Below are 25470 nucleotides of genomic sequence, written 5' to 3' on the forward strand. Positions count from 1 at the left end.
CCTTGTCCACTTCCTCTAACTCCATGCATAAATTCCCTCCTTTGTACTGAGTGGACTTATCCTTTCACTACCTACCCTCCTTCTCCTTAAATACGTATAGAATTCCTTGGGGTTTTCCTTAAAGCTGTTTGTTCAGGACATTTCATGGCCCCATTTAACCCTTCTAACTCCTTCTGTCTTGCTTCCTTCATGATCCTCAAGGGCTCAATCTGTCTTCAGTTGCTTAAATCTTACACATGCCTCATTTATTTTTTTCCTTTTTGATGAAGCTCACAATTTATCTTGTCATCCAAAGTGCCCAAATCTTGCCATCCTTATCCTTCATTTTCACAGGATTGTGCTGTTCCTGAAATCTATTCAACCAGCTTTTAATAGATTCACACATGACAGATGTAGTTTTACCCTCAAACAGTTGCCCCCAGTTTACATTCTGCATTGCTTCATATTATCAGAGTTAGGTTACCCCCATTTAGCACTTTCACCAGAAGACTACTCTTATCCAAAACCATAACTAAAACTTTGAGAATGATGACCACTGTTTCTGAAATGCTTCCCCACTGAAACTTTACTCATTTTGACAGACTCATTCCTCAATATCCAGTCTAATATTTGCCTTCCGTAGTTTGACTATTTACATTATGCTGCAACAGTCAAACTGGGCTCAATTCAGAATATCTCACACATCCTAGCCTCTGGCACAAAGGGAGTCACAGTCAAAACATAGGAAGTTAAAATCATGCCATGACAACCTTGTTGTTTGGACATTTTTCCATAATCTGTCCACATATCCATTCCTCTATCTCCCAATGACTGTTGGGAGGCCTGTGGTACAACTCTGTCAAAGTTATTGCACCCTTCCTATTCCTGACCTCTATCCCTATGGCCTCGCAGAATGAACCCTCCAAGTTGTCCTCCCTAAGTACAGCTTTGATGTTCTCCATAATCAGTCATGCAACACCCCCACCTGTTTAACATCCCTCCCTTTCTTGCTTGAAATATCTAAATCCAAGAATGTTCATTCATCAGTCCTTTCCCTCTCTTAACCAAATCTCTGCAATATCTACATCATAGTATATGTCCTGACCCTAGTTCTAAATTTATTTGTCTTACCTGTCAAACTCCTCATGACAAAATAAACACCAAAACAAATTTGCTGGAAAAGCTCAGCAGGTCTGGCAGCATCTGTGAAGGGAAAAACAGAGTTAAAGTTTCAAATCTGGATCAATTCAGAGGAAGAGTCACTGGACCCGAAATGATAACTCTGTTTTTACATTCACAGACGCAGAGAGACCTGCTGAGCTTTTCCAGCAAATTTACTTTTGTTCCTGAGTTACAGCATCTTCAGTTCTTTCAGTTTTTAAAACAAATACACTTCAGATTGCCAGTCCTGCTATGTTCAATAACCACTTCATTTTAGTTTAGCTGGCCTTAAACTTGAACTTCTCCTTGGTTATTTCACATGCTGAACTACTGTTCTGGTTCCCAACCATTTGCCATACTAGTTTAAATCTTTCCAAGTGACCCTAACAAATCTCTCTGCCAAGGTCATGGTCTCTACATTGATAAACATATGGCTCCTGTGGTGCTGTGATTGTATCTCTGTCTCTGGACCAAGACACAAGGATACAAGTCCCATTGTCTCCAGAGCTGTGTAATAAAGTCTATGAACAGGTTAATTAGAAAATATTCGCAGTGAGGAATTCCTTCAGAGATTTTCTGAGCCTCAGATGATTGGTCTCCAATCAGCAGTCATTTTCTTTGCACTGTGCTTGATGATAACCACTTGAGAGTTTTACCTTTGATTCCCATTAACTTCAATTTTGTTCCTTGATGTATTTCTCAGTCAAACGTTGCCTTAATGTCAAGTCCATTCACTTTTCTTCACCTCAAGAATTCACCTCTTTCTTCCATGATTGGGCAAAGGCTATTATGAGGTCAGGACCTGAGCAGGTTCAGTACAGTGCAAACTGAGCATCAGCGAACAAGTTATTGACAAGCAAGTGGTACTTTGTGGCACTGTTGACATGCCCTTCAATCACTTTGATGATGATCAAGTGTATGCTGGCAATAGCCAAGCTTGGGTTTTTCTTTTATTTTGTTTTCCGGACTGGACGTACCTCGGCTAATTTCCTCATGTTGCTTAGATGCCAGTATTATAGCTGAGCTGCAATAGCTTTTTTATACAAGGCCGTGCAATCATTTGATGTAAAAGCAGAAATTGTTCATCTAGTTTGTTCCACAATGCATTGAGATCAGAGCTGAGCTGATAATTGTAAACTTAATTTTCATGCCTTATATTCACAATGCTGATTCCCTTACTGACTAAAAATCTATCTTCTCAGCCTTGAATAAATTTAACAGGAGCACTGGAGTGCTGAGCACAAATCTTCAACATATTTTGCCTGAATATTGTAAGGGCCCTTAGGCTTTTCAGTATCCAATGCCTTCTTGAAATCATGTAGAGTGAATAAAATTTGCTACAGATTGTTATTTGTGACCTTAGAACAAGGCTGAGATGGATCATCTATTTGATACATATGGCTGACGGTGGTGGAAAATGCTTTGAGGTTTGGACTACCTTCTTCATTAATGACACAGATATTTAAGGTATCATCATCTGTTGTTAGTTGTATCATTGTTCAGTGCCATTCATGTTGGATGCAGCAGGACTGGAAAATTTAAATCTGCTCCAATACTCAAAAAACTCTTAGCCCTGTTTATTGTATTTTATTTCTGCAGTTTAGCATGTAAGTAATTTTGTCTTGTAGCTTCACCAGATTCTCTTGTGTTTGTATATCCCTGGCACTCCTCTTAACATGCCCCTGATACACTTTAATTAACCTTTTATTAATTCATGGTAGTGGGAGTTTGGGACATATGCTCTACAATGAGTTCACAGATTGTGGTCATGCACAATCTGCTCCATCTGATGGGTCACCATGTGTCAGATATTCTCAGTTGTAAGTTGCTAGATGTGTCTGAAATGTATTAAGTTTCACATGACGTAATATGATTCAGTGAATTCTCATCATGAAGGGTGTACTTCTTCCAATAACTGTGTTATGATCACTCCTACCATTGGTCCATGCACAGAAACAAGAAAATATATGATGATGAAATGAAATAGGCTTTGTAGGTTCTCTCACAACCTGTTGTCCCTTATCTAACAGTAATATTTTTAAAGAATCTGTCAAACCAGTCTATCAGGTTTCTGCTGAGCCACTCAGTTAGTGACAGTGAACTCGCCCACCTAGTATGTTATGTGTCCGTTCTATCTTTAGTATTTCTTCCAACTGGTGTTTAACATGGAGGAGTTCTGATTTATTGGCCAATAGGTGTGGGGTGATGCAGTAAGTCACATTCCACAGGAGGATTCTTTTTCTATATTTAACTTGATGCCTTAAGATTTCATGGTGGTCTAGAATCAATTTTAAGGATTCCCATGGCAATGTGATCATGAATATTTACCAGTGTGCCAGCACCGTTAGTCATTCTTTCCTGACAGTGGGGCAGGATATATGCAAGGATGGTAATGTTGGTGTCTGGAAATTGTCTGTAGTGAGTAATTCCTTGCATATGTCTTTGTCAGGCCCTTGACTGAATGGTGTTGGAATAGTTCTCCCTTTTTTTTCCCCCTATATGTTAGTTATCAGGAGGTTGCTGGATCAAAAGGATTGACTTGGTCATTGTCATTTCCAATGCCTACATCAGAGCCAAGTGAACTTTCAAGTTTTAGCATTACTGATTTTTGAATTGCATCAAATGCCTTACAAAATCCATGTCTTTTTTTTTGATTAGACATTTTCCTTTTCACTACTTTAGTCACCTCCTATGAAAATTCTCTGAAATTGATCAGGCTTAACACACCCTTCATAATGTCATTCTAGATCTCTCTACTTAGCTATAAAAATTAAAGGTGTTCATCAAATAATCCTTAATTATCAATGCAAGTGATGCCCTCTAAAAGATATTGGACTAATAATTGTATTACCTGTTTTTCTTTTCTCTGTCATCTTTCTTATATAGTGGAATGAAATATAGCAACCTATAATTTCCTCCAAGTTGCATAATATTATGAATAGGAAATATATTTTCATTTTCATTTAGTTAAAAACTTAGAATTTGATATCTGTCAGTACTAGACTCTGCATCTGAATTTTATAAAAAAGTGATTCCAGAAGGTGGGCTTAATACCATTTTCTCAAAGACAAGTAAGGTTGGGCAATAAGTTTTGGCCTTTCCAATGATGTTTGTATCTCTTCAATAAATAACGTGCAACAGAAATAAAGTAATACAGAGAAACTATGTATCAAAATGCCAAGGATAAAATTGGATGCAAATAGAGGGTTTTACTTTTAATAGCAGCTTGGCCATGTCTACCAAGAGCAGAGGAAGTATTTTGACACAAAAATGTTTAATTGCCCATCATTTTTAAGCTGATTTAACATGCACGCAAACTGTACATATGAGGAAGAAACACTGGCTTGATGTGGAATTGAATGTTAGTAAAATGATGCTGTTTAGTTGGCTCTCTCACAGTGCTTGGTTCGTTCAACCCTAAATTTTCCATGATTAGACATTTGTAAGACTTATTGCTGGTTTCACAATATTTGCGTCAGTATATGTCAGTAAGTATTCAGTTTGCACTACTTAGACTACTTTATAAGTAGCAAAAATCAATTGACATCCATAAAGTGTTGTTTCATAAAACTGGGTTATAATTATAACTGATGTATACTTTAGCAATTAACATGCTGTCCCTGTGGAAGGTTTTCCAATCTAATTGAATATTAGTCGAAAACCCTGAGAGATTTCAAACACAAATTCAGTCAACATGTGGTTATTGGTTATAACCTGCAGAAGATTGTCAGCTTTTTTTTTCTGTTTTATTGCAGTATTGAAAATATGCTAATGTATCAGAGATCATCTGCTGTTCTATATATAATTGTAATCAGACGATGACCCACAGGTTAAGACACAAATGATACTTCATTCACTGAAGTTCTGTGTATTTGCTAAAGAGGAAGATAGTATATCTTATCTTCATCTAAAATTACTTCAATAAATATGTTCAAACATTAATTGCCTAAGCATGTATAACATAATGAAAATATATTTAGCTGTATTTTGCTGTCTTAAATGGCAGAGGAAAAGTATTTGATTTCATTCTTCGCTGACATGTCACATTTTAATTCAGCAAGTTAATGGTCAGGAATATTTAATGCTGTGAAATAGGTGGTTGTTAAAAATCTCATCATCTTTAACATCATCTAATGAAAACATCCTTGTTACTTATAATTTCCAAATGAATACATATGGTATGTACTTGAAGCCTAATAATTTTCAGTAGTATAGCAAATAGCATATAGTAGGATTTCAATCAGAAGTACAATTTCAGTAAATGTTTTCATCACAACAGCATGTGTCTAGTTTGTACTTTTCCAGCACACATAATTTGAAGGTGCTCAAATGTAGTATTTTGCAACAAATTAGTATGTCACGAAATAAGAACAATCTAAGTCTGTAAATTGCCAGGCAAAGGTAGTAGCATAAGTAAAACTTAAGGTTGAGTTTCAATCAATTGTACCTAGAACCAATAAACAAACCATGAATACAAATTACAACTTCTTCAGATGAAAATTACTTGACACGATGCATACATAAGCAAATCAACAAAAAGGAAGAGTCTCAATATTGGCGTAAAACAGAGATGGGCATCTAAACTGAGAAAAGTATAAAAACGTTATTGAACAACTCTGATGATTGGCCAAGAAATGTCTCACCTGATTGGTTATATCTCCATTCCACTCGCGAAACTTAATGATCTTCCTATTGAAATTGGCAGTTGAAACATCAGTGTTTGAAGGTTTTGGTGAATATTCTTTCCATTCCACTCCACCCCGGTCACTAGTGCTTGTCCGACCTTTGGGCTTTCCTGGGCTGTATGGTTTGAGGAAAGTAAAGTCACTCCTCGCAGATTCAGGGGTCAAACACACCTTGTAATAATAGGCCTGTGATACAGTCCCACTTCCAGCGACCTCCAAAAAGTCAGGAGGCGCTTTGGGATTGGTCGTTACTTGGGGATTTGTTTTGGATGTTTGCAGAACATCTGCCGAATTCAAGTGCTGCATGCAACAACAATTCCCGACGGCGGTGTTGCAGCTGTGGGCATTGTTTCTGTGTTGGTGGTACTTGATGGCAGCGACGATAATAATGGCCACAATGAATACAAATGAAATGCATCCCAATGTGATAATTATATAAAATAATAAAGCGGAATTTTGCTCTGCATTCTCAGGCAAATTACTGATTTTTGGCAGAATGTCTGTAACGTTGTCCATAATTGAAAATACGATGGAGACCGTGGCTGAAAGCGGAGGTTGCCCGTTATCTTTCACCAGGATGAGCAGAGTTTGCTTCGGGACATTTCTGTCTCTCAAACGCCGGGTCGTCCTGATTTCTCCTGTGTGGAGTGCCACGTTGAATAACGTAGGATCTGTTGCTTGCAGTAATTGATAGGAGAGCTTTGCATTCTGCCCAGAGTCGGCGTCTGTGGCGATGACTTTGATCAGTAACTGCCCCGGGTGAAAAGATTGCGACAGCTTCTGTACTGCAACTGAACCGTTTCTTGGCCGTGGGGACACGATCACAGGAACGTTGTCATTCTGATCCAAGATGATCACATTTACTCTGGTAGAGCCACTGAGTGGTGGAAATCCAGCATCCTGAGCTTGGATTTGGATTTGGAAATCTGTTAGTTGTTCGTAGTCGAATGAACGTAATGCGTAAACGTTACCATTATCCGAATTGATTGAGACATAGGTTCTGGAAGGTAATCCGTGGATCGTACTGTCCAGGATAGAATAAGATAGATAGGCGTTTTGATTTGAATCAGGGTCCAATGCTGTCACGAAGCAAACGGTAGCGCCGGGTGCGTTGTTTTCCGTGACATACACTGTATATGAAGATTTCGAAAATCTTGGAGCATTGTCATTCACGTCTGAAACCTTTAGAAATATAGATTTGTTGGTAGAAAGAGAAGGATATCCTGAATCAGTGGCCATAATTGTGATGTTATATTCTGGTACTCTTTCACGGTCCAGAGGACCGCTCGTCACCAATGTGTAATAGTTCTTAAAAGACGACTGAAGCTTAAATGGAATGTCCTGAACAATCTCACAGTTAATTTGCCCATTTTCCCCAGAATCTCGGTCAGTAACACTAATGAGAGCAATCACTGTCCCGATCATGGCGTCTTCCATCACTGGACTTGACAACGAAGTCAGGATCACTTCAGGCGCATTGTCATTCACATCAACTATGTCTACAAGAATCTTGCAATGCACAGGTATTGCATAGGGGCCACCTTTATCCTTGGCTTGAATGGAGATTTCGTACGTATTCAGTTCTTCGTGATCTATATTACTTTTAACTCGAATCTCACCTGTATGGGAGTCCACGTTAAACAGTTCGCGCACTCTCGGCGGATTATGACTGCTGAAAGAATATACGATCTCGCTATTGGAACCATCGTCTAAGTCGCTGGCATTCAATGTTAATATCAACGCCCCCTTGGGTGTGTTTTCTTCCAAGAAAACTTTGTAAATTGCTTGTTCGAAGACAGGTAAATTGTCGTTGGCGTCCAAGACATTAACAGTGATTACGGCAGAAACAGACCGCTTTGGAATCCCACCGTCAACCGCCGTCAGAACTAGATGATGGTTCTGTTGTTGTTCTCTGTCCAGCATTTTATCCAACACTAGCTCTGCAAATTTGCTGCGATCACTTCGTGTCTCCACATCTAAGGTAAAATGGTTATTTGGACTGAGCCTATAGGTGTGAACTGAGTTAGTGCCCACGTCTGGGTCGTGAGCGCTCTCGAGAGGGAATCTTGTCCCTGGCAAAGCCGATTCTATAATGTCCAGAAAGATATCATTCCTCAAGAAAGTTGGTGAGTTATCATTTATATCCAGAATTTCCACTTCAATACGGTACAGCTCGAGAGGATTTTCGATAACAACTTCCAAATGTAGAAAACAAGTAAGAATTAGACCACAGAGCTGCTCCCTATCTATTTTTTCATTCACGAACAAAATGCCATTGCCTAAATTTACCTCCAAGTATTGCGTAGAGGCACTAGACACGATACGCAGTCTCCTGGCGGTTAGCTTACTGACATTTAAACCTAAATCATCAGCAATATTGGCAACAAAAGCTCCATGCTTTAGTTCTTCCGGAATTCTGTAGCGGATTTGTCCAGAAATCAAATTTGCAAAGCAGCACACGGCAATAAAGCACAACACTTGCCTTGTTCCTGTCCACGATCTCTTACCAGTAACCATTTCTCTGGCTATCGGGGAGCTTTCTGATTCCTACTGGAAGATTTTGAAGATAAATCGCCTCCAGAATATATTGGTTAATAACTTATATCAGTGGTGCATATATTAATCCACGCAATCTTCGGATCTCTTGTATAGTTTCAACAAAATATTCCTTCCAAAGGAAAGCTGTCTGCTTTTATTGTAGCGTTGTTCCCATCTGCTCCCAATGTGGACAGTAGAGCCGTAATGATATCTGCAATTCCGATGCTGTACTTAAGATCGCACAGCGCGCTTTGTGCGTGTGTCTGTGGAGGTGGCTTCTTTGTGTTGAAGATCTGAAGGCTCTCTGCACTCATATCAGTACTGGGTGGCGGACAGCAACAGCGAGAAAACAGCGCGTAACATTTGACATTAGTTAAAGATACGGTGCACGTAAAATGCAATTATTAGACGTCAACATTCTGCCTTCTAGCACCAGATTTTAAAAGGTAACAGGCAATTTTATCTTGCTGCGATGTTTGATATTCAAAATATCTCAAACTATGAGTTGTAAAATGTGACAATGTGTCCCTCCCCTCTCTGCCTATGCTATTTCAATGCAGGTTATTAGAGCTCGTGTTTTCCATAATGAATGCCCGCTGAACATGTTATATTATCTTTGGTGTACATTGGAAAGCTGACAGACCATGGCTAATGACATTTTATTTCTTCAGAAACGAGCGCATTTCACGTGAATGGACATCGAGGTAGACAGTTGACTGATGGGAGCAATAGGGAAGGTTAATCGTTCCCATTATATTACCAAACATCCTGCATATTCGGCAGCATTCGCTTTTTCTTACATTTGGAGTTAACTTATTAAACTCATTACTGTGCATTCGCGTGAAAACTTGCTTCCGGAGTTCCCAGTGAATGTCCAAACCTAATAAGCCATGAACAATTCTTCAAAGGACCTTTGGCAGAAATCCTAAAGGAACCTGAATTACTTTTGCACTGAACCCTACATAATAAACGATGCAATTACTTTAGCTGCCCTCGGTTGCATTATGTTATATGCATAGACTAAAGTCACATTTGCTAAGCATCTACACATCATTTGCACTTTCACATAATGCATGTGCGACTATGAAAGGAGTGATGAGAAGCTTTACAGAGATGGAGTAGTGAAGAATTAGCTGGATAAACGAGTGCAACTATATGCAAGTCAAGTAGGAAGTAGTACACTGTGACAAGGGCGCGCAAAGTCAGAGTTTTTCGCCTAGTTTTGGCCATTCAAAACTGTGACCTTCGGGAAAACATTACTAGGGAAAACAATGAGTGATATCAATTATAGAATACAGATTATTCAGGTTTAAAAGGAAACAAGTGGTCTGACTCGTGAATTGTCAGCCGAGTGTACGCAAGGCGAGGTTCAACTGCAACCCAAAATACCCAGGATTTTGACTTTTAAACAGGTACCCTGGATTTTCTTAACTCATTTTCTGAGTCCATAAAAAGTTGGATCCTCTTCTGTAATGAAACCTCCTACGAAATCTGCAAAAAAGGGTACCTCGGTCTTAAAGCAGTGTGAGTCCACTTGATGTGATATGTCTGGTGTTCGCAGAGGGTGGTGAACAGTGGCCAGTCAGCTTGACACTTCTTGCCACCAGCTGTTACCACTGGTTCGCAGTGTACCCATTGCGAAATGAGGGCAGGTCTCAACCCAAGCACGAGATGGGTTTTTCCTGGTTTTCTCGCCCACCCAGACGAAATTCCAAGGGATTTGAGGGTGACCTGTACCCCTCGCCGTCCACACCGTCACACGGCTGGCGTCCAACTCCAGTGTTATTTGTTATGCCCTTATGTCTATGGATCAGATACCAGCCATGATGAATAGCCCCACTGACTCGTGGGTGCCCCAGAAGAGAAGTAAACCCTGATCTCGCAGGCGACAAACCGTCATTTCAAAATGACGCCACCTGAGTGTGTTCATTTCCCATCCCGACTGAAGGTACCATGAAAGTCCCACCTGCTCAACCTCGTAAGAGGTGTGGTGACTCTCGGGTTAAACTCACCACCAGCTGTCTTTCGCGAATGAGCGAGCAGCCATACAAAGGGGCTGTGGCCACTTTATCGTTAAAATGTCATCAATCAGGCAATGCATTGCCACCACGTCATGCAGATCCCCACATTCTCTCTGACGTTTGCGACTGCATTGGGCGTGGGGGAATCAGTAAGTTAATATGTCGAACAGGATTTTTTTTAAAAAACTACAATGCATCAACTCATTGAACATTTTAAATTGCACTGAATTATTTTTCCATCATCACAGTTCGCTTTTAGTAATTTGTTTCTGGACCTGAAAAAGTTGAATACGGACAAGTTTGCAAAACACAAAAGAATGTATTTTCGACCTTAGCCTTCTGAAATTGAAACTCCTTCACATAAAGCAGATATTAGAAACAGACTCTGGGCGAAATTTCAAACACGGGTTCCCATGGAAACAAAACAAACGACCTCTGATCTTTCTTGTCCTAAGTTGGTGCGTAAGACATGCAGATGCCAAGAGCGAAATTAATTCGATTGGGAAAGGAGATGTGGGCGGTAGTGGAATATCAAAAGTCACGAAGCAAGACACGAGGTTGTGAAGGAAGTCTACGACTGAGCACAAAGCTGTCCAGGCCCAGACTTTCTCCACTAATTGAGCGACACAAGCAGCTGAAGCTATGTCTCTTGGTGCTGCAATTGATCCAGATTGCCACTGGCAAGAACAATAATTCTCCTTGACACGAAAGGATTGGACACAATAGTTATATAAAATACAAACGGTTGCTTTGAGTGCAATATGTTGAGGTACAGGCTTGAATAAAAAAAACTGAAATCCTTTTGAATTAGAACCTGAGCTGGCTTAAAGATGAGAATTTAGCCCTAAAGGTAAGAATCTGAAATGTGCTTGGCTGAGCCAGGGGATTAGAGAAGAGCTGGGAATTTTCGTCTGAAGCTTGTAAAATATATCTTTCCGAAAATGCCTGACAGGGATCTTAAATTATATGTGCAAAACGAAGATGCACTTTCTTTTGCTGCATGCACTTCAAATGCATACAATCAATATAGCTTCACAACCCAAGATGCGTCGTTTTTATTTAATTCTCTCTCTAATAACCAGCAGACGTCTATTGGTTAGCAAAGTTCTTTTTCTGCAACAAATTAGATACTCCCAACCTGTCAAAGTCAATGCATCAAAGTTAATCTCTATTTTCAAAATTATGAAGCGGAAGAATCAAAGTAGTACATGTGTAGTCATTCAGTGTTTGGCTTGAAATGTTTTATTTTACTCTTTGAAAGCATATGGGCATTATTGGCTGGCCAGCATAAATAGCCCACCCCTAATTGCTCTGAGAAGTGGATGGCGAGTTGCTAGGTAATTTTAGCTCTTTGACTCAGTGACAATGAAAGAACTGTGATGTAGTTCCAAATCAGGATTCATCAATTCATATTGTACAGAAAAGGCCCTTTGGCCCATTGAGTCTGCACCAACATAACAACCAGTAACTGTGCTAATACCAAAATTTTGCACTTGACCCATGTCCTTGAATGTTGTGATATTTGAAGTACTCCAAATTTTTTTTGAAAGCTTGTAAGGTCTCCAGCCTCCACTATCTTCCCAGGCTGGGCATTCCAGACTCCTACAACCTGCTGAGTGAAAAGGATATTTCCAAAATCCCCTCTGAAGCTCCTATTACTTGCCCAAAAACTATGCCCTCTCATAATTGACGCCACAACCCTCTCTATACTCTGCATTATCTCATAAATGTCAATCATGCCAGACCTAAGTCTTGTCTTCTCTCAGAAAACAATCCAAGCTTATCTCATCTCACCTTATAGTTCACTTGCTAGATAGCTCAAGCAACATCCTGGTAAACATCCTCTTTACGCCCTCTAGTACTATTACATCCTTCCTGTAATAAGGTAACCAGAACTAGAACACAAGTAGCCTATTTGTGGCTGACCAACACTTTGTACAACTCCAATATTACCTTCTTGTGTTATACTCTGTGCCATGGCTGACAAAAGCAAACATCCCAGTTGTCTTCTTAACTATCCTACTCACATGCTCTGCCAACTTCTTGGATCTGTAAATAATTACCCTAAGATCCCCCTGTAAATCCAAGCTACTCAGGATTCTGCCATTCATTAAATACTGCCTCATCTTGTTTCTTTTTTTAATATGCATCACCTCACACTTATCAGGGTTAAATACCATCTGACACAAGTCTGCCCATCTGACCAACCTGTTTACATTTTTCTGTAATCTACAACCATCTTCTTCTCTCTAAACCACTCTACCAATCCTGGTATCATCTGCAAGATTACTTAACATTCCCCATATTTTCATCCATATAATTTACGTATATAACAAACAATAAGGGTCCCAGTACTGATTTTTGCAGTATGTTGCTCGACACCAGCCTTCAGTTACTCCAATGGCCTTCAACACTACCCTTTGTGTCCTATATCTAAGTCAGTCCCTGATCCATCTTGTCTAGTTTCCCTCATTTCCATGGACATTAATATTCTCAATCAATCTTCCATCTTGGATCTTGTCAAAAGCATTGCTAAAACTCAGATAAACTGCATCAACTGAACTTCCCTCATCCACACACTTGATCAAGGTTGTATTTGTACCAAATTAACAAAATAATTCATAAAACATATATCTCTCTTGATGGCAAACACAGGGAATGATATGATAAAACTGAAAGAACTGCAGATGCTGTAAATCAGGAACAAAAACAAAGCTGCTGGAAAAGCCCAGCAGGTCTGGCAGCATCTGTGGAGGGAAAAAAAAACAGAGTTAATATTTCAGTCCGGTGACCCTTTCTCAGAACATAGAATAAGTTCGAAGGAAGGGTCACCAGGTCCAAAACGTTAACTCTATTTTTACCTTCACAGATGCTGACAGATCTGCTTGGCTTTTCCAGCAGCTTTGTTGTTGTGACAGTAAATGATGTATCCGATCTCACCAGCATCCATGAAGAGAAATTTCAAATGAACAAACTCTTCTTGTTAATTAATTATGCACTAGGCCTTCTTCCCCCACTAATCGCTCAAGAAAATGGGTAGCCAATGTAATTTAATTTTGAGAATTGTGAAGTTCTACATTGTAGAAGAAAAGATAAGCAATATTCACCTACAAAAGATAACATCCTAAAATGTGTGCAGGGCAAAGAAACATGGAGCATATGTGGACTAATTGTTGATTTTAGAATGATAGGCTGAGAATGTATTTAATGAGCCATCCATGATCATGACATTTGTGAAAAGTGGATGGAGTACAAAACATCGATAATCTGGTGAACCTTTACAAAACACTTACTTGATTATAATTGTAATATTGCAACATTTCTGTTTTGAATTGGATGATGTCTTCAAAAGGTGTGCAGATTTTCAAGAATGGGTCCAGTGATGAAGACTTCAGTACATGTATAGGTTTGATTTGATTTACTTTGATTTATTGTAGTCACATGTGCCTAAGTACAGTGAAAATTTTGTTTGCGAGCAACACAGGCAGATAGTAGTAAGCAAGGATGTACAGATTATAGGGTGCTTCGACAGAGAGAGGCATTAGGTTACACTGCACAGGAGGTATGTGAAGCAAGATCAGCATTAACAAGATCAACATTATTTGAAGTTAGGGAGTGTATTCATCAGTCTAATAACAGCAGAGAATAAGCTATTCTTGAACCTGCTGATGTGTGTTCATCTTCTGTATCTTATACCTGACAGAAGAGGTTGTTGGAGAGCATTACTGGAGTGGAAGGGGTCTTTGATGATGTTTGTAGCCTTTCTGCAACGAGAAGTATAAATGGAGTCCAGGGTTTCTGTGATGGTCTATGCTGTGCACACAACTGCCTATACTTTCTTATGGACCTAGGCAGAGCAGGAGCTGTACCAGACCATATTGATCCAGATAGTATACAAGATAATGAGAGGCATAGATAGAGTTGATAGCCAGAGACTATTTCCCAGGGCAGAAATGGCTAGCACGAGGGGTCATAGTTTTAAGCTGGTTGGTGGAAAGTATAGAGGGGATGTCAGAGGCAGGTTCTTTACGCAGAGAGTTGTGAGAGCATGGAATGCGTTGCCAGCAGCAGTTGTGGAAGCAAGGTCATTGGGGTCATTTAAGAGACTGCTGGACATGTATATGGTCACAGAAATTTGAGGGTGCATACATGAGGATCAATGGTCGGCACAACATTGTGGGCTGAAGGGCCTGTTCTGTGCTGTACTGTTCTATGTTCTATGTTCTATGTTCTATACTTTCTGTGGAGCATCTATAAAAGTTTGTGAGGGTCTTTATGGAAATGCCGAATTTACAAGCTGCCTGAGGAAGAAGAGGCATTGTTGTGCCTTCTTGACCATCACATCTATATGACAAGTCCGGGAATGCTTGGCAGTTATTGCCATTCCTGGGAACTTGAGGCTCTCAAATCTTTCAACCTCCATTCCATTGGTATCGGTTGGGGTGTGTTCTCAACCTTGCTTTCTGAAGTCCACGATCAGATCTTTCATTTTGCTGATGATGAGATTGAAGTTGTTATCATTGGAACATGACACCAAGCCCTCTATCTCCTTTTTGTATTCTCACTCATCATTGTTTGATATCCGTCCTATCATGTGGTATCACCTGCAAATTTGTGGAATGATGTTCATTTGGAATTTGGCTACACAGTTCTGGGTGTTCAGGGAAGATGCTGAGAATGCATCCTTGGTGGGCTCCTGTGTTAAGGGTTATTGTGGAGGAGGTGTAGTTGTCTATCTTCACCGATCGTGGTTCTATACATAATGAAGCTGAAGATCCAGTTGCAGAGGGTCAGACGAAGACCTAGGTTTCAGACTTTTGAGATCTTCTGGAAGGGATCATGATGTTGAAGGTGAAGTTGTATTCACTGAGTAGGAATCTGGCGTAGGTTTCCTTGTTGGAGATAATGGGAACTGCAGATGCTGGAGAATCCAAGATAATAAAATGTGAGGCTGGATGAACACAGCAGGCCAAGCAGCATCTCAGGAGCACAAAAGCCGACATTTCGGCCCTAGACCCTTCATCAGAGAGCTCTCTAGGTTTCCTTGTTGTCCAGATTAGGGGTCTGTGGCATTCCCTTTAAAGAAGAGAATGTTGCAAGAGTTTTCATAGTAGTATTTAAAATCAGAACAAATTAGGGCAGAATAGATAGGGATAAACTGATCCCATTGGCTCAAGTATTGGAACCACTGATTTAAGATTAATGGAAAAATGATTACAGATTGCATGAAAAAAAAATGCTTTTGTGCAATGAGTCTTTTGTGACCTTGAATTCTGTGCCATTATAGTGTGGTTGAAGTAAATTCAGGTTTATGGTTTAAAAAGAAGATTAAGTAGCTCTTTGAAGAGAAGGCCGTGCTAATTGTGCTGAAAATATCGTGATGAGGACAGAGCAAGCAACTTTTGCACAGAGACAATGGGCCAAATACTCTGCTTTGTTTTTGGGTCATTCTGTGATTCTGTTATTCTAAGTCATTTGGAACACACTGTAGTCCTGAGCAGTGTTTTACAGCTGCTTATTCCTTGCTCTTGAAACATTAAAATTCATTTTGTGATTAAAGTCAAATACATATCAAACATTTTCATTCAGGATTCTTGTCAACCATTTTGTCTCATGTTGTTAATGTCTACTGGTTTTGAACCATTTTCTGTTCAAATTCTTTGACCTATTTTAATGATTTGGCAAGTTCTGTAAGAACCTATTCAGTGACAGGGCGTATACTAACAAAAACACCAGCCAAAACATTTTTTTATGATTCTGTGTTTCCCATGTTTCATTCTCTGCCCCATCACTTTGTCAAGTTCCGAGGCCTTCAGTCTATCTCCATCTTTCTGAATAAAGAACAGAGAACAATACAGCACAGGATAGGCCTTTTGGCCCACCAAGACTACACCATCACATGATGCCTTTCTAAACTGAAAACAATATGCCTCGATGTTATTCACTGCCAGTTCATTTATCTGTCAAAATGCCTCTTAAACGTTCTATTGCATCCACCTCCTATTGCATCCACCTCCACTACTTCTTCTGGCAGCACAATCCGGGCACTTACTACCCTCTGCTTAAAAAACTTACCTCTCCCATCTCCTTTTAGCTTACCCATTTTTACCTTAAACCTATGGCCCATAGTTATTGACAGTTCTAGCCTGGTTTTAAAAAAACTTCAATTATGCACTCTATCCTTGCCTCTCATAAGTTTGTAAACTTCTATCAAATCCCTCCCTCATCCTTCAGCATTCAAGTGAAAACAAACCAAGTTTGTCTAATCTCTCCTCATAGCTAATACCCTCCAAGCCAGTCGACGTCCTGGCAAACCATTTCTGTACCCTCTCCAAAGTCTGCACATTCTTCTGGTAGAATGATGACCAAAACTGTACATTCAAATGTGACATAACAAAATTTCTACACAGCTACAACATGACGTGCCATTTTTTATACTTCTACACTTTTGCTCATCTTTATTATTTGAATGTAAGAAACTAATCATAAGGTCAAGCATAATCCATAAGGCTCATTGAACTTGCTCTGTGCTAATCTATTGAACTTTGTCATACTGCCCCTGAGGTAAGTTTATCTGTCTTTTGCTACAGAGGCACAACTGCAGAAAATATTCCAGTTGTGGTCTCCTTATAACTCAGCATTAATGCAGAAACATGTAATCACTCATGTAATCCATGCCCCTTGCGACAAAGGTCAACATATCATTGGATTTCCTAATTGCTTATGAATTTTATCCTTCTGTGATTTGTATACAATAACACAGAAATTCATGAATATCAAGATTTAATGATTTCCCTGCATGGACAGAATTTGGTAGATGATATTGAATGGAGTGAAGTATCACACCTTTTAGGAGAGTGGCCAAGTAGAGACACAGAAAATAAAGGATACAAATCTAAAGCGATGCTTGCACCACGGGGATTGGGGATAGATGTGCACACACTAATAAAAAGTGGCAGGATAGCTTAATAAAATCCTTTAAAGGCATAAAGGTCCATATCCTTTGTAAACAAAGAAATAAAGTACAAAAGCAAGTAAGTTATGTTGAACTTTATAACATACTAGTTAGGATTCAGTTAAAGAACTGTGGTAACAAGTGCAGGACTGGATGAACACAGCAGGCCAAGCATTTCCACTTTAATTGCTCCCCTATTTCAGGCAATTATTACAGCTGCTTAGTCCCATATCTTCAGAATTCTCTATATCACACTATTTCATTTTTTCTCCTTTGCGACATCAACAGAAGTCTACTGCTTTGGTCAAGCTTTTGCCAAATGGCTTTAATATTTTCTATTTTGCTTCAGTGTGATATTTTGTTTTATAATGCTTCAAAGAGATTTATGATGTTTTGGCAAATAAAAGGCATTAACTAAATACAAGTTATTTATATTGCATAAAATGTATAAGTTTAGATTGTGAAATAAGGTAAGTCTGCATTTAATTGCCTTCCACATCTCGTCTTGTTTCTAATCTAAAAATTATATTTCGCCCTTATCTTCCCTTGAACAACTTTGAGGAAACCAACTAATTATTTTGATACAAATTTTTAGCAAACCTATTAGGCCTCCATACACCGTTGTGAAGACTTGCAGTAAAATCCTTTCATCCCCTCTCTTCCTCTGATCTGTCAGCTTACAAGAGGCTAATTCCTGACCCAAGAATATAGAAGATAATTGGAGAAGACAGTCATAAATTCTGTCCAGGTCCACACCCAATAACATGCTTTTTGAGTGATTTCATGTCTGAATTTGATGTCTTCTGCGACATTTCACATTTTCTTCCACAATCTATCTGGGCTCCATTTAATGATAGTAATGATTTGCCTCCACTATCCAAATGCTGTTTTAAAATATGGAGTTGTTTTGGTCCCAGAAACACAAAAATGCCATGAATGACATTTTTTGATCAGCATGACATATATATATTTCCTTAACTATCTATCATAAATGCTTAAAACATATCTGGAAATTATTCTTCACATGCACATTTTTCTTCATATCTTAATAAATTCCATGTAGTGATCTGATGTATCGAAGAATTGCACTGTTTTGCCAAAGGCCTCTGGTTATTAGGAAATACAAGTATTTTTTTCAAGACAAGTCAATGTACATACATGGTGCATTTTAAAATATATATTTTGTAGGAGACCTCAGTGCATAGTGCAATCTAATGAATTATTTCAGAAGAAAGGATCATTTGCAAAATTTGTACGGAAAGGTTCATTAAAAATATGTCAAAATGCAAAATGAGTTCCAGGTACAAACGTCCCTCAAGATATTAGAAGTACTCATCCCTACCCCCTGTTATTGCTGCCCCACAATGCCAAAACTGCCCAGTTTGACCTCTCCCTAGTTTAACAATTCTATTGTTGTAATTGTAAAACATATTCTTATTCTGTTATGTAGTACAGAATTGTAATTCAGAAGTGCCTGAAGTAAGAAGGACAAAATGTTCTTATGATGAGCACAAGTAATTACTTTTCCTAAGAGAAAAAAATCTAAATTGGTATTATAACAAGCAAGGCAAACACACAAAAGGTTAGGATTTTAAAATATTGATAGTATCCTAATCTGTTACAATTTTGAATTATTTCACCATGTGCATTTTTATTTCAAATTCGAGCATCCAGTGCCCCTAACACACAAAACTCATTTGTCCACATGGGTGGGTTTGTTAACATTATCATATAATCCCTACAGTGTGGAAACAGACCATTTGGCCCATCAAGACTACACTGACCATCTGAAGAGTATCCCAGCCCTCTTCCCTATCTCTGTATTTCCCATGGTTAATCCACTAGTCAGCACATCCTTGGACACTATGGGCAATTTAGCCTATCCAATTCACCTAATCTGCATATCTTTGGGCTGTGAGAAAAGGCCCAAGCAGACATGGGGTAAAAATGCAATTCCAGACATATATGTCATCCAAGTTTAGAAGCAAACCCAGGTCCCTGGCACTGTGAGGCAGCAGTGCTAATGACTGAGCCATCATGCCACCCAAAATATTGCAAATTCCAAACATATAAAGATTAATGAAGGACGACTGGCCTTCTGTTAATAAAATATTAACAGTGAACCAAAGATAAAATACAGGGTATGGTTAATCTGTTTGAATCATTGAATGTGTTGATTTATGTAAAATTATTGCCAGATTCCTAAAAGTATATGAGCCTTTGTGTGATGTTATCTCAGCAATTTATCAATTTGTTTGCGGCATTTTTATTTCAGAGACATAGGCGTACTTTTGAACAGATTTTCCATTTGCAGTTCATTCTACTGACTGGAGTATTTGAATCTCAGAACCCTTTCAACAGGGGTATTCAGAACATCTTTGGTTTGAGTCCAACTTGGTTTTTTTGTGAAGAAGTTTGTTTCACAATCTAAACATTTTGGTATTTTTACACTGCAAACATGTTTTGACAGTTCAGCATGGTACACAATCTCCTTCAGTCACCTCTACTGGACATAAGAGGAAAACAAAAACTGTTGTCACTTTGAAGACAGTGCTTCAAATACTCCTTTCCATACTGCAGTGATAATAGTATGACTTGTATTTATTATTTTGTGTGCATGACGACCAAGAATGCTTTGCTGGGATAAATTTTCAAGTGCAATAATCAAAATTGACCTTCAAACCTTCACAATGCAGGCAATTCTATTATAATAACAAAGTAACTACAATTCAATATATGTAATGACATCATGGATGATCTGGTTGTGATCTCAATTGCACTTTCCTGTCTGTTTCCCATAACCCTTAGGTCTCTTTCTGTCTGGATTTATAAGTGAGAACCAAGTACTTTTAAACCACAAATATTTAACAAAATATGTACTGAAGGAAAATTGCTTGTTCATTGATGATCATGAGTTGATCAATGTACATTATAAAACATTAGTTACAAAAGTAATCTTTTGTAAAAGCATTACACAAATGCATTTCATATCAGAACTAACATGGAAATATTGGCCAGATCAAGTCTGCTTTTGAAAACCTGTTCAGATTTTAATTTTTGTTGTACAAATCCAAAAGGTCAAGCCACCCATTAGATTGGAGTAAAATATACATTTATACATTTCATATTATGTTTCATGCCTACTGATAAGTTAAAACAGTCACCCAAAAATGATAAGGTTAATGCAATTTATGTGGTCATGAAGTATGTCAGCAATAAAAAAAGTACATTTATATGCTGTAGCATTCCTTTGAGTGCTCATCTTCTAAGCGAAATCTAGAAACATAGCAATGCATAGTTGGTGCACAAAGCATGCATGTTTGCGCATAGTCCACGTACAAGCACAAGCTTTTGAAACTGAAGTTCTACACTAAAGCAATTAACCGTGTAAAATATGTGAAATATATTTCTTCATCTCTCCATGCACCCTCTTATCTTCTTGTTAAAAATACTTAAGGAATGAACAGTTTAGGGGGAAGGTCAAGAGATCCTTAAAATAGCCAGAAATTAGTTGAAGGATCAAAGGATAATTACGTTATTCAGCATGATTGAGCATGCTGCTTGATTCTTTGGAAAATAATCCATTCTTATTAACATATTAAAATGATAAAGTGCATCCCAGTAACACCCGTGCAAGTGAGAATGGTGTTCCTTACAGCTAATTTTGCTCTTGATTTCTTTTCAAAATATTAGCTGTTGAATGCCACAAAAGTCCCAATCACCTAAACTGAGAATCACTTTACAAATAAACACAGAGGCACTCAAATTCTGTTCCTAATAACCAACTCCATCCATTTCCTTGGCAACAGTCTGAAATTAAGTCAGTCTGTTCATAACCTTGGTGTCACGCATGATCCTGGGATGAGATTCAAACCTTGTTTATTCAGTCAGAAAGATTGGCTCCTTCCATCTCTGACTATCCCTCATCTTGGCACATTCTGGTTCATAAATGGTTTACATCTTCATTCGTCCCTTTGCTGGCGTCAGACATTAGATACTACACAAATTATTGGAGTGAGCAGATAGTTCACAGATGAATTAATGTGGAGAAGTGTTAAATGATACATTTTGGTAGAGAGAACATGGGCAGACAGTATGGAATAAAGTTGATTACTCCTGATGTATATGTGCATAAATTAATAAAGGTGGCAGACAGATAGACTGAGTTATTACTGAAATATGCACAGGTTTTATTAATAGTGGTGTAGAGTACATGAGCAAGGGGATTACACTGGACTTGTCTAAGACACTAGTTAGATCTCAGCTAGAGCACTGTGCACTGTTCTATGCATCAGACTTAGAACATAGAACATTGAACAATACAGCACAAAACAGGCCCTTCGGCCCTCGATGTTGCGCCGACCTGTGAACTAATCTAAGCCCCTCCCCCTACACTATCCCGTCAAGGAAGTGAACATATTGGACGGCGTATGGAAGATGTTAATGAGAATGGCTCCAGTGATGAAAAGTGTAATTTATGAGGATAGATTGGAGTTGATGGGACTGTTTTCATGAGAACAGAGAAGGCTAAGAACAGGGAGGTGGTGGCCTATTGGTATTATTGCTGGACTGTTAATCCAGAGACCCAGGTAATGTTCTATTGGCCTGAGTTTGAATCCCACCATAGCAGATGGTGGAATTTGAATTCAATAAAATATCTGGAATTATGAATCTAATGATGACCATGAATTCATTGTCATTTGTTGGAAAATCCCATCTGGTTTACTAATGTCGTTTACGGAAGGAAATCTACCAACCTTACCATGTGGTGGCCTACATGTGACTCCAGACCCACAGCAATGTGGTTGACTCTTAACTACCCTCTGGGCAATTATGGATGGGCAATAAATGCGCCGAGCAGTGACACACTCATCTTGTGAATGAATAAAGTAAAAAAAAGACAGAAGCCCACTCCGAAAAGGATCAAAGTAAAAGGGCACAGATTTAAAGGAATTTATAAAAGAAGGAAACAAAGTGTGAGGGAAATAGATCTTTTTTCAAACAAACTGTCATTCAGTTCATGAGGGCATGACATGTTATGGAAACAGATTCAACGGAGTAATTCAAGCAATCATTCGATAATAATTTTGCACATAAATAATGCTCAGATTTGTGGAGAAATGATAGCAGAATTACACTAAGTTGTGATACTCATTTGGAGAGTAGGTGCAGACATGATGGGACAAATGGCCTGCTTCTTCATTATAAAATTCTGTGCTTCACTGACTTGACTGTTCCAACATTATTCTGGCTGGTCGCCCGTGTTCTATTCCCTGTATGTTTGTGACCATTCCAAACGCTGCTGCTGCTTTTTTTTAACCTGGCTCAGCCTTCTATCATCCTTGTGCAACTGCCAGTCAATCATATATTGATTTGCAAATTCTCATTCTTGCTTCATACCGTGCCATAACTTTACCCACCAAATATCTGTAAATCTCTGCAGTCTCACAACCTGCTGAGATGTCTGCACTCTTCTAATTCTTAGAATTAATGCCTTAGAACCCCCTGCCCCTCCCCCATTTCTGAAGAAGTGTCTCGACCCGAAACATCAGCTTTCCTGCTCTTCTGATGCTGCTTGGCCTGCTGTATTCATCCAGCTCTACACCTTGTTCAGATTCTCCAGCATAGGCAGTTCCTACTATCTCTAGAACAATTTTAACCCCACTGCGAGGCCTTTTCTAAGGATGCCTCAGAATGCCCTTCTCCTCCCCATTTCTGAAGAGTAGTCTTGATCTGAAATGTCAGCTTTCCTGCTCCTCTGATGCTGCTTGGCCTGCTGTGTTCATCCAGCTCTGCACCCTACAATTTTAAGGTCAGTTTCTTCCCCACTGTTATAAGAATTATGAACAGACCTCTTATATATTAGAGATGATCTTTCTCTATACCTTCTCTGTAGCTATAACACAATATTTTGCATTCTGTTCTATTACCCCGACGTATTTATGTAAGGTATGATTTGTCTGGTTATCATGCAAAAGCAATACTTTTCACTGCAGTGTCACAATGATGCCACCCGAAGGTTGCAGGAACAGCAACTCATATTCCGCTTGGGAACCCTACAGCCCAATGGTAACAATGTTGACTTCACAAGCATCAAAATCTCCCCTCCCCCAGTGCATCCCAAAACCAGCCCAGCTTGTCCCCGCTCCCTAGCCTGTTCTTCCTCTCACCCATCCCTTCCTCCCACCTCAAGCCGCACATCCATATCCTACCTACCACCTCATCCCACCTCCTTGACCTGACGTCTTCTCTGGACTGACCTATCCCCTCCCTACCTCCCCACCTATACTCTCCTCTCCACCTATCTTCTTTACTCTCCATCTTCGGTCCGCCTCCCCCTCTCTCCCTATTATTCCAGAACCCTCTCCCCATCCCCCTCTCTGATGAAAGGTCTGGGCCCGAAACATCAGCTTTTGTGCTCCTGAGTTCATCCAGCTTCACACTTTATTATCTACTTTTCACTGTATGTTGGTACACGTGACAAGAATAAATAAATTAAAATCAACAAATGGTGGTCCTGATTTCGGTTACATTGGTCCCAAGTTTTAGAATTTCCTCTGCCTCTATGTCACGCAATCTTCCTTTAGGAAAGTTCTGAAAAGCTACTCTCTCAACCAAACTTTTGGTCGTGCAACCAAATACAAAATATATGGCTCATGATCATAGCTTTGCTGGTAAAAGTCATATAAAACACTTTGCAGCATTTCATCACACAAAGTACCTATTCAGATCCAATTGAATATATCCAATGAAGTGGCCTCAGCAGATTCATGCGAAAGAGAATTTCACAGTTTTACCACTCTCACTGTGAAAGAATTCCTCCTCATCATAGTTCTGAATAGCTTACCATGTATTCTTAAGACTTTTTCCCTTTGTTTTGGGCATCCCCAACATTGGAAACCTTCTTCACGCATCTAGTCTGTTGAGTCGCATGAGGTGTTATAGGTTTCTATGAAATCCCATCCCATTCTTCTAATCTCCAGGGAATATAAACTAGTCAATCCAGTCTTTCTTCATATAACAACTCTGCTATCCCAGGAATTTGTATGGTGAACCTTTGCTGCACTCGCTCAAATGCAAGAATGTCCTTCTTCAGACAAGGAGACCAAAACTACACATAATACTCAAGGAATGGCCTCACCATGGCCCTGCGCAAATACAGCAAGTCATCCTTAGTCTGATACTAATCTTATATGTCTGACTTTAACATCAATGTTGCATTGACTAGATGAGGCATCAAGGAGCTTTAGCAAATCTAGAGTCAGTGGAATCAGAGAAAATGTCCCCACTGTTTGGAGTCATACCTCACACAAAGGAAGATGGTTATGGGCGTTGAAGTTAGTCACTAGAGTTCCAGGACATTTCTGTAGGAGCTAGTCAGTGTTCTGGCCTTCTCCTAAATAGCTTCAGCTGTGTCAACAAGACCTTCCCTCAATCATAAGATCAGAAGCAGAGATCTCCATTGATGGTACATAATGCTCAGATCCACTCACAAACCTCAGATATTGAGTCGATGCCCAAATGTAACAAGACCTGTGCAAAATCCAGGTTTGGTGTGACACATTGGCAAGAGACATTATGTTACACAGTGCAATGCAATGATCATCTCCAAAAGACAGAATATAGTACAACCATTATTCCTTGACATTTAATGGCATAATCCTAATTTCAACATCCTGCAAGTTATCATCAATCAGAAACAGAACTGCAATAGTCACATACATTCTGTGGCTACAAAAGCGGGTTAGAGGCTAGGAATCCTGTAGTAATTGATCTCCTGACTCCCAAACCCTATACACCATCTCCAATGCACTTCTGGGCAATTAGGGATAGGCAATAAATGCTGCCTTGCCATCGATGCACTCATCTGACGAACAAATTTTTTAAAAAAGGTGGGAGTGCATTGGATTGCTTCCTACTTGTCTGGATGAGTGCTGCTTCAACAAAGCTGAAGAAGTTTGACTTTGTCCTGGTCAAAGCAGCCCATGTGATTGGCACCATATCCATAAGCATTGAATTGCTCCAACACTGATACTCAACAGTAAAGTTCTGTACTATCTCCAAGATGTTTTGCAGAAATTCACTAAGGTTTTTTAGACAGCACCTTCCAGATCTATGAGCATGCACATGC

General features: G+C 39.3%; 1 protein-coding gene across 1 annotated transcript in view; it reads right to left on the minus strand.

The window, feature by feature from the left end:
* Nucleotides 1-8628, minus strand: part of LOC125458242 (protocadherin-10-like) — a 147206-nt gene extending 138578 nt beyond the window's left edge. Inside the window, exon 1 of the mRNA XM_048543340.2 lies at nt 5784-8628. Coding sequence (XP_048399297.2) covers nt 5784-8342 — 2559 coding nt within the window. The 5' untranslated portion in view covers nt 8343-8628. The remainder of the gene's footprint in view (nt 1-5783) is intronic.
* Between the last annotated feature and the right edge of the window lie 16842 nt (nt 8629-25470).

This window comes from Stegostoma tigrinum, chromosome 13 (genome assembly GCF_030684315.1).
Source record: "Stegostoma tigrinum isolate sSteTig4 chromosome 13, sSteTig4.hap1, whole genome shotgun sequence".
NCBI classification, from domain to species: domain Eukaryota; kingdom Metazoa; phylum Chordata; class Chondrichthyes; order Orectolobiformes; family Stegostomatidae; genus Stegostoma; species Stegostoma tigrinum.